Source organism: Leptopilina heterotoma, unplaced genomic scaffold (assembly GCF_015476425.1).
Source record: "Leptopilina heterotoma isolate Lh14 unplaced genomic scaffold, ASM1547642v1 Lhet_17, whole genome shotgun sequence".
In the NCBI taxonomy this organism is placed as follows: domain Eukaryota; kingdom Metazoa; phylum Arthropoda; class Insecta; order Hymenoptera; family Figitidae; genus Leptopilina; species Leptopilina heterotoma.
The window spans coordinates 3,030,921-3,041,750 of record NW_025110886.1 but is presented as its reverse complement, the minus strand read 5'-3'; the positions used below and the strand labels follow the sequence as shown (position 1 = coordinate 3,041,750).

The 10,830-nt window shown below is 30.5% G+C and overlaps 1 protein-coding gene across 1 annotated transcript in view; it reads right to left on the bottom strand.

Moving 5' to 3' along the window:
- Nucleotides 1-1,168: 1,168 nt before the first annotated feature.
- The window catches only part of LOC122499580, a 48,295-nt gene continuing 38,633 nt past the window's right edge, over nucleotides 1,169-10,830 (bottom strand). Inside the window, exons 5-8 of the mRNA XM_043608024.1 lie at nucleotides 10,531-10,777; nucleotides 8,666-8,870; nucleotides 7,973-8,174; nucleotides 1,169-5,945 (exon numbers count right to left, since the gene is read on the bottom strand). Coding sequence (XP_043463959.1) covers nucleotides 4,392-5,945; nucleotides 7,973-8,174; nucleotides 8,666-8,870; nucleotides 10,531-10,777 — 2,208 coding nt within the window. The 3' untranslated portion in view covers nucleotides 1,169-4,391. The remainder of the gene's footprint in view (nucleotides 5,946-7,972; nucleotides 8,175-8,665; nucleotides 8,871-10,530; nucleotides 10,778-10,830) is intronic.

Here is a 10,830-nt window from a genome sequence, read left to right as displayed (position 1 = left end):
GGAGAATTGCAAGGCTCGGAATTTAACAAGGAATCTAAGGTTACATTTCTTTGCGCCAAAACCAAGGCTGCTTCTCTCAAACGCCTCACCATCCCAAGACATCCCAAGGCATGACTTATTTACAATTTGAGAACCAGTACCCAGCAAGAAGCAGGGAATAGAGAATAATTAAATTTTTAAAAAATTAGCTTTAAAACAATGATTTTTTAATTTATCTGAATAGGCAAATTTAACTCCCAATTGTATTTCAGGGTGAACATGAAAATTGACAAAAATCAATTCCACTCGACTTCTAGTATAAAGGAAGCCATTAAAAATAACTGAGACTTCCTATATTTTTGAATGCACATCATTTTATTAATTTCAATGTTCTATAAAAAATATGGAATTCTATTATTTTAAATTGACGACGGAAAATTTTGATAGTGAATTCAAATTATAAAGAATAACTATGATTTTTAAGCGACTTTTGTATGTTTCTACACGAAGAAAATTTATTCTTGAGATTTCACTGAATTGAAATTTCAACTGGGTGTTTAAAATTTCACCGAAAGTTCGGTAGAACGTAAGATATGTTATTCGGAAATACATATTTATATTTACTAAATAGTTCGGTAAAACGTTAGATAAGTGTTCGCTATATTTATATTTACTGAATAGTTTGGTAAAACTTTAAAAACAAAAATAAAAGATAATGCTAACGCAGTAGATTATGTTAATACTGCTGTAAATCTCAACTCACTTCAGTCATTGCTTAACCCTCTGTAATTCTATATGAACATACACAAATTTATACATTTTATAATGTAACATACATACCTTCCTACAGTACATTCTAAACGCATTCATACATCGCGCGCTTCACAGTGTTTAAGAAAGCTTAAACTGTTTTTATATATTAATCTGAATTTCATTTCACCGCTTGCAAGAAAAATTTAAATTAATTATTATTGTTGCACGAAATAAAAAATGATCTATATTAAGGAATGATTTTTAAATATTCTAACTATCAATCAAATATACTATGCATAAATAATACTATGCACATTTAATTATTAGATATTTGATAATTAATAAGTGTTTAAAATAATTAATTAAATTTTACTTTAATTAATAATTAAATATAATAAAATATATTGATTTATATGAATAACTATTTACTTGGGGGTTTTCGGGGTTGTTGATTACGAATCTAAAGTAAGCTTTTAAAAATTCAAAATGGCGGGTCTAATATGAGGGAATATTTTTTAAAAATTTATCGGAGTCGATTAATATTTCTTACTCCGAGGTTTTCAGGGTCGCTGATTACGAATCTGAATTTAGATTTTTAAAATTCCAAATTATTTCCTAGTAAATAGTTTCAACTGAATTTAAGAGATATTTCATGGTTTTACAAATTTCTTCTCACTCAATACTTTCAATAAAAATTTTTAAAAACAACGTTTTTTCCAACAAATTGTCTGCCCTAAAAGGAATATGCCAACTTTATTGAAAAATTCAGTAAAATGCAAAGGAATAAATTTTCTATGTGTAGGTAGACAATTTAAAGGAAGATAAGAGAAAGTTCAACGACTAAATTTAAAGTGTCTATTCCAACCAGTTGTCAGCGTCAAATTTTCAAAAGCGTTTTAAAAGGAAATATGGTTGAAAAACGCGTATTTCTCACGAGACTAAATAAAATTGTCTTACATTTAGTGGAAGAATTTTTCATGTATTCAATGTTTAACATAAGGTTATAAATCTAACCTTAATTTTTTGTACGACCTTATTTAACACAATAATTACTTATTTACATACTTTTATACAAGAAAGTAAAATCTTATTCTAAAGTGAAGAAGAAATGAGCATTAAATATGTATCTTCATTAAGTAGTGTCATAAAAATAGACAATTTTTAGCATTTTTAGTAACTAAAGCTGAAGATTCATATTATAACCAATCATGTTTTTAGAACGTATTATTATATATAGAATATATGTTTAGAATATATCCAATGAAATACAAATTTTTACTTGTTTCTCTAGTTTGTCGATTTCTTTCGAATGCACTTTTCTGACTGGTGACGAGTCAATTCATTGAAATAAATATTCCTTCAAATTTATTTTACTCCTTATTCTGTTGAATGCGCGTTTGAAAATTTTTAGGACAATTTAAAATTATAAATTTTGATATTTCTTTTGTTTCATTATAGAATAAAATTACGGAGTAAATTCGTGCATTCAAAAAAATGCAACTTTTAAATTCTTTACAATAATAGATGACATTTTAGCTTCGTTTAATGATGAATCTTCTGTGACTTTAAAATGATTAAATCCTACGCTAGGGTCGAGTTGGAATCTAACAGGTATTTATGAAAATAAGTTTTATATAATAAATAAAATATTTAAAAGGTTAAATTTATTTTAATCTATTGTTAATAATTTTCCAAAAAACCACAAATTTTACAATATTGCTCAGATAGTATTTCTAAGGGAAAAAAGTGAAATTTCTGGCTGTGACCTATGATGTCTTCTGAACCTTGACTTGTGCATTGGATGTTTTTAAGATGTCTGAAAGATATCTTTTTCTTCCAAACTTTGAAAATAGAAAAATTTTTATAAAGTAAAATATTATTTTCTAAGTTCAAGTAGGACTTAGAAAATGGTTAAAAATAAAAGTTTTTGGAATCCGGGTACACTAATAGTAATGTCTCGGAGTCATAAAAAATACAAGTAAAATACAATCTATGTATGGTTCAAAAGATGTTCAAAACACGTCTAAAATACGACTTTTGAACTTCTAAAAGACATAAATATCCAAAAGTTTTTTTTATTACCTTGATTAATTTTTCAGGTGGTGACTGAAGATTTTTTAACTTTACCAAAATAAGTACCACTTTAAAGTATAGGCTTCCAGCGGGGTTACAGTCAGAAATGTTCTCTAACAGCAACAGATATTACAGGAAATCCTACAGGCATCCTTGTCATATCCGGAAATTAGAATATCCTTAAAATATTCCAAGACGTCCCTGGGATATCCTAAGGATATAATTTATGAATATTCTCAAGAGGTCTGCAGAATATCCTGGTAGTGTTAGGGTTATTTTACTGCATATCATAACCAGTTTATGGAATATTTAAAAATGCACTCATTCTTTCCACCAGTAAATAAGAAAAAGTTTCGTTTACACCTCCACGGCCTTTCTTCTTTTTGTGAAGAAAATCTTTCATATGTACGATTAAAAACAAAATGTGAAACTTATTCAATTTCAGTTTTCATTAAAAATATTTCTCCTGTATGAGAAACACTGTTAGAAAAATAAGTATTAAATTTAAAATTTATGAAAACTAAATCTTAAAATATTGAAAAAATGAAAAAATTGTATCGGCTGGGAATCGAATCCTAATTAGCAGTAAACTTGGTTACGTAACGTTATAAAATTAATTAATATAAAATTGTAATTTATACAACTATTACAACAAAAATAACGTTATTGGAAAAATACAGTTACACTCGAAATCTGAATCAGTGAAAATTTCACTGATTCAGATTAATGAACCATTAAAAAAGTACTTTTCGGATGAAAATAGATTCGGGCGACCGTTTGCTTCCAGATATTCCAAAGAGCACTTCCAATTTAAAAATAAAAATTTTTAGAACGTAACTTTTTCTTACTTCTTGGTATTAATTAATATTTATTTTCTAATATGTTTTTTGTAGATGCTTTAAAAACAATAAATTTATTAAGCTACTCTGTCCTACAATATTATAACTGCGGTATATGACATTTTTATTAAAATTGATTTTAGAGATAAATCATATAAGGAAAATTTGCATTTTATGAACCTATAATTAATTAATGTTTACTTATAACAAAATATGGCAAGTGTATTTTTTAACACAGAATGCATAATAATTCAATTAAAATAGGCGAATAAGTTTTGCTAAAGAAAAATATTTACATTGTTTATAATCTATAACTAAACAAAAGTACTATTGTTAAATACCTTTTTCATTATCCTCTTTCAACTTAAACCACACATGCTGCACTTTTTCCGTTGCAGATAGAATTTATGCCTGCAACTTATTATTCAAAAGATACTGCCATCTTGAAAATATTTATTGAACTTTGATTTTTATTAAAAAGTTTTGTTTTTATGACAACCGAAATTCATAAAAATGACGTGCTTTTAAAGAACGTTAATGTAGTACAGATTGGCAACGATTTATTTTCTTTCAATATTTTTTAAAAATATATTTTAATATATGATTATTAAAGATAATATAATATAACGTCAATACTGAATATAAAAGAGAGAAAATTTAGTTAAACAAAACTTGCAACATTCCCAATAAAGTTTTTTGTTCAGAATAGAAAAAATAATTTTCGAAATAAATATAATAATACTTTAATTAATAGTACCCAGAATAATGATGATAACCGGATCGAGGTGGATGATAAGGTGCAGGATTTACAGAATAAGTTGAATTATATCCTGATAAGGGAGGAGGAGGTGGAGAAAGAATTCGGCTCTCAACAGCATCAGGTACCACGTGTGGTGTAGATGAACCAGGCGGTTGTGGACTTGCAATCATTCGAGAACCAGGTCCATGTAAATGATGAGTTCGCGAAAGACTTACATCCGCACTGTGTCTACCTCCGGGTGTTAAATCTAAACTTACTACCCTCAGAACGTCACTATGTGGATAAGGAGGCGGTGGTGGAGATAATGAATAATTTCCCGTTCGACTGAGGTCGACACTCTGACGCTCTGAAATATCATATAAATGAAGATGATGATACCTTGAATTTTGTACCTGTGAACCAAAGTTATGATGATATCCTCTAGCCGACATATCCAAACCCTGTAATTCTCCACTATTGAGAAGGATTGGTTCAAAATTTGAACGTTCTCTACCAAAATCTGAATCAAGTGTATCGTATTTATAGGTCGCTGACAAATCTAATTGTAATGATTTTTCTTTCACAGACAAACTTAAATTTTGAGCAACAGAATCTCCTTCATCACTTGACAAATTGTCTGTTGGCACTTGATGATGGTGATGATGATGTATGTCTTGGTAACGAGGATTTGGAGTTGTCGAAGGTGAGGTTAGATCGTCTTGTTGTATATGAATATAAGCATTTGGCGAACTGACACGAGGTAAATCTTCATGGTGTATATATTGCTCGATATTATGAGATCTAGTTACAGTCATGTATTCCATGGGTCGATGGACATGATAATCTACGTGTAAATGATTTGGAGGCGAGTGTCTATTTTCCGATGTTGGCGATGGAGATATAATATTATCTTGATGTTGAACATACGAATTGAGATGAGGATCGGGCGACCTTGACGGCAATGGCGATTGTAAATGATTTGATATTGAGTACAAATTTGTATCGCGATCAGTATCGTCGAGAATGGGACTAGAAACTGCACCAATATCTCGTTCAGCAGCGTCCAGTGCTGCTTCTACCAAAAGACTAGCACTTTCCGTACGTCTGTATATTCCCATTCCCAACTTATTCCCAGTCATGATATCCTGAGAAGGAGAAATAATTTCATCCTCATCCTCCTCTTCTTCTTCCTTTCGGTTATCTTCAAATTCATAAACATCGTGCGTGATAGTTGATTCGGATAAATGGGAGTTAGGCATATCTATTGTAATCGGTGGATTATATTCGCCCATCCATTTTTTGCTGCCTTTACTTTGTATTCTCGAGGTTCCATAAGGATCAATTTCCGGTCGAATATTCTCGAATGAAGACTCCATGGAATTTGGTATTGGCACTGATTGTTGAGGAGAGGATGTGACTTCACGATCTATTTTTAATGTAATATCACTATTTTCATTCGAAAATTCCACTGAGGTCGATTGAGAAATATTTTGGCTAGTTTCCATTTTTAAACTGTTCTCTGAAGTACACTCGTCCAATGAAGGTAAACTATTACTATTATCCTGAAATTAAAAAAATTATGTTAATATTAAGTTGCAATTTAAAGAAAAGTTGATAAATTTTTTAATATTGTTTTGAAGTATTTTATTGCGGAATTACACAATTAAATTATTTTAAATTGAAATGTACTGTTAAAATATAATTCATAAGTTAAATAATATTAGAAAGAATAACCGATGGTATATCACGTTCGGTAGTGTGACTCTGTGGCATACGATCGTCAAGGTTAAGTGGATTTGAATACGCTTAGTACTCGCCCAGCTGAAAAAAATCGTTTGGATTTTCCCATGGACTTTTCAGGTAATCTCCATATGGAGATTTGAAACTATCCACATGAAATCCGATGGATTGCCATGTGGATTTCCGCATGGATTTTTTTATATTTTTAATAAACAAAAAATATGAACGAAAACCTCTTTAAGATCGCAGAAAGTAGTGAGTGAGGCCCCTTTAGGGTATTAGAATTCGAATTTGATGTTTATTTCTGAAAATATTTAAAAATTGAAAAAATAGAAAATGTCCATGTGAATTATTTCAAATCTCCGCATGGATATCTGAGTAAATTTCCATGTGGAAAATCCAGACGGATTTTTTCAGTTGGGCGGATGGGTGACCGCGCAACGGCTGTCGCTATAGCCAGATGCTTTTTTACTACTTTAAAAAAATATCAAGTGAGAGGTTTTACGTCGAAGTATATAATGATGTGCACTGTCGATTATTGTTCAGTGCACACCATTAGTTTGAATTTTTTTGTTTAATCGGTAAATGATTATTCCAGTCTATTTTTATGATTTAATATTGAGAATAATTAGTCAATCCTTTGTGAGTTCTGTTGAATACTACAATACTGCAACCTCGCATAGCATAACATCGCTTAAACAATGTGATTTATTTGTATAGAAATGCTTTCTTTTTTTCTTTGATTAAATTTTTTTCTCAAATTGTCATTATTTTGAATTATCAACAATTTTGGACAACCTCTGTATGAGACCGAGTGACAAAAAAATTCTGACAATTCACACAAAAATTTGTTTTGTCTCTCACGTCTCATGTGAGACCAAACATTCACCCGGACCATCATGATTATTTTCACACTTCACACATCTAAATTTCCTATTACAATAATTGGTTATGTGGTCTATTTTTTGACAATTGTAACATTGCAGTGTTCGAGTATCGTGATATAAAATTCCATTTTAGTTTTCTATTATTTTTACTTGAAATAAATCTCGCGCAATCCTCATAGTGTAGTAGATTCATCCCACTTCTGAATTGTTAAAGATTTAAAAGATTGGGGCTAAACCGGACGAGTCAAATCTTTCCGAAACCATGAACAATTTCAAATAATGTAAATAACCTGTGAACGCACTGTTACGTGATGTATATGCGGCATAAGGTTTTAGGGACATTTCATTTTTCTAGTAAGAAACCCGGATTTATCTGTGCGCAAACCCGAAGCTACGAGATTAGCTCGTACTTTCAATCGTATGAATGTCAGTGCCTTTTTTAGAAAATTAAAATTGCTTATAGAGAAACATCATTTTTCTCCTCAAAACATCTACAATACGGACGAGACTAGTCACTTTAGCAGTGGCTGTATCAGCAACTGGCAATTTAATTCCACGCTTCTTTGAATTTCCCCGTAAAAAATTCAAAAACACCTTTCGCATTGGAGGATCAGTGGGCTATGCTGTTGCTGGTAATCCCAGCGGTTGAATGAATGTGGAACAGTTTTTTGAATTTCTCGTTTTATTTCAATCTCACGCTCACGCTTCGTTGGAAAATCCAGAATTTTTAATACTGGATAATTATGAGTTTAATTTATCTATTCAGGGATTGAATTATTGCAAAGAAAATGAAATTATCGTTCTATCATTACCGCCACACATTGCTCACATAATCTACAACGCATTAGACCGAAAGTGTAGTTTTCTAAAATCAAACAACTGTGATTTGTATGTGAAGGAACAAGTTTCAAAACGGTATATTACTCTTCAGCAAAAAATAATTCTAGTAAAAAATGGTTTACCTGAGAACTGGTTCTATTTATTCTTGGCGACTTTGCTCCTTCATTGTCTTCTATTATACCACCACTGTACGCATCAAAAGTGTATGCTACTGATCGTTCAATTTTAGGCATCATTTCTTCCGTAAGACCATGAACTTTCTTGTAGTGAAATTGTAAACACTGTTTTGTAGTGAAGGCAGCTTTACAACTACTTTCTTTACATCTGCAAAATAACCCAAAAATTAAACACCATTTTCTGTATTTACTTTATTTTGTATATAATAATAATAATTTAAAAGTATTTAGCAGAGCAAACTTGTTATCCACTCAATGGACAAGATAAACAAAACAAACCGGTATACATAACCTATTTTTCAGCATGGGTACATTTTATTTAAGTTTTTTATTTTTTAAACATTAAAGGTATACTTATAAATAAAAAAAATACTCCATTCGAAACTTAAATCATTTATCAAAAAATATTTTTTTATTTCAGAAAAAAATTATTTTTTGTAATCTCTCAAATAAGCTAATGTTTATTTGGAACCCCAGTGGTATTTTCTTTACTATCTCTGACTTTACCGACTAGGCGTGACATCACGTTAGACATAGTACTATAAGTTAAAGAAATCGTCTACATCTTTTCGTACTGTGAAAGTTGCTCTCATTTTTATGCGAGTTACCTTTTCTAAAAACTATAATAATTATACTTACTTAAATGGCTTTACTCCACTGTGAGTCAGCATGTGAATTTTTAAGTTACTTTTATTTTGAAACATTTTTCCACATCGATCACAAGTTGCTGCTCCTACAACATCTTTGTGATGAACTTCTTTCATGTGACGTTGAAGAGCAGCACGAGATCCTAGCAATTTCAAACATATTTTGCACTGAAATTCTCTAAGTACTTCAGACATATCTGAAATAATTATTTTTCGTTATAAATAACTTATATTAATGAAAGCCCAACTAAAAATATTCGCCCAGATTTTCGAGTAAAAATATGAAACAATTCGCAGATTTCCGTTTGAACTTTAATTATGCAACTCTAAATGAACGTCAAATATTATCTTTAAAAACGCGAAAAATAGTGAGTCAACCCCTCTATAGACATGCTGAAGTAAATTATAAGGAATATTATCTTTTATAAATTACTTAATTATTTTAATCACTCAGACGTATTTATCAATTTTAATAAATGGAGGTGCTTTCTTAGTAATCTTATTTTTTTAATGTAATATATACATCGAGTGTTATTTTTCAAATACCTGTAAAGGGTTAAAAGATAAAAAACATTTTCCTGTAAATTTCTGTCATAATTGTTTCAAATCTCCATACGGATTTCCGGCCTGAAGATCTGAGCAGATTTTAAAAGCTGGAAGTAGACAAATATTAACAATTAGAGTTGCCACAAGACTCGAAGCGAGAAAAGATGGTAAAGGCAAGATGAATCATATATCTCGTCTCAGTAATTCAAGATGAAACGAGTTAAGCAATATACATCCAATTTTAGTGCTTCCTGATAAAAATTTCATTTTACGAACCGGAACCCTGCCTAAAATTGTAATGCAATGTGAAACATAAAAGAATTGAACCGACAGATTAGCTCAGTCGGATAGATGCCTCGCTTGGCGGTCGTTTAAGGACCAAGGGTAAGTACCCTTGGTTCGCGCCCACTTGGCTTGGTATTTTTCCGGCACGTGAGACAATCTGAGCGGGAGGTTTGACGTCGAGGTATAATGATGTGCACCGTCGATTATTGTCCGGTACACACCATTAGAACTCGACTGTCGATAAACCGGTTGTACTCAGGAGAGGTTTTCTACAGTTTCCCTCTCCACTGGCGAGAAAACCCATTAGACGGGTGGTCCAGGCAAATGCGAGTACTCCTAATTTTCAAGTCGCTCTGTAGGCACAAAATTTAGTATAAGGTTATATAGTACAAAAAAATTTGTAAGAGAAAATTGTAGAGAAACACTTGTATAGCCAAGATTGTAGGCTTAAGACGAGTGTATAAACAAATAAATAAAAATAAAAGAATTAAAATTTTGACTAATTTATAATCTTTATGTTTTTGTCCAATTAGCGATAAACAAGACGTATCTGTAAAGTAAATCTAAAAATGAATATGTACTAAGTATTGAATGTATTTGAAACATTTTTATTAGGCCTAAGACAAATTCGAACAGTAATAGTTTATAAATTGAACAATAAAATTCCACATAAAACTTATATCTTTTGAAATATCGAAAAAAACGCAATTCTTTAATACGTTAAATAATGCATCGTAATATTAAACATTTTAATAATAAATAACAATTGGAATAATAATATAATAATCTTAATATTGAAGTGATAATAAAATAATAATAAGTTTAACGATAATGTTATTAAAAAACCTAATTATTAAAAAAAATATTACAAAACCGTACATGTATTAATGCCTAATTTTTGGACAATTTTTCAAAAATATTACGAGAATATTTTGAAGCAAGACGAAATTGTAAAAAACCTCGTTTTGTCCCGTCTTGTGGCAACACTGTCGAAAATTACAAATTTGAAATAAAACCAAGAATTACCATTATGCATTCTTTTTATGTGTACTTTCAACTTTTGTGGTTGACAAAATTTCCGTCCGCAAAAGTCACACAATGGTCGTGAACGTTGTGGATTCTGGGAACATCCATATGTCCTATGCATTTCAAGATAGTTTAATCTTAAAAAAAATTTCTTACAATACTGACATTGGTAGGCACCACGACCTGCATGAAGTTCAGCTGCATGTTTCATAATATTATCTTTGCCCAAAACAGCAGCGCCACATACCTTAGATTTAAAAAAAACATATTTTTTTAATTAAATATTATAATATTGAATTT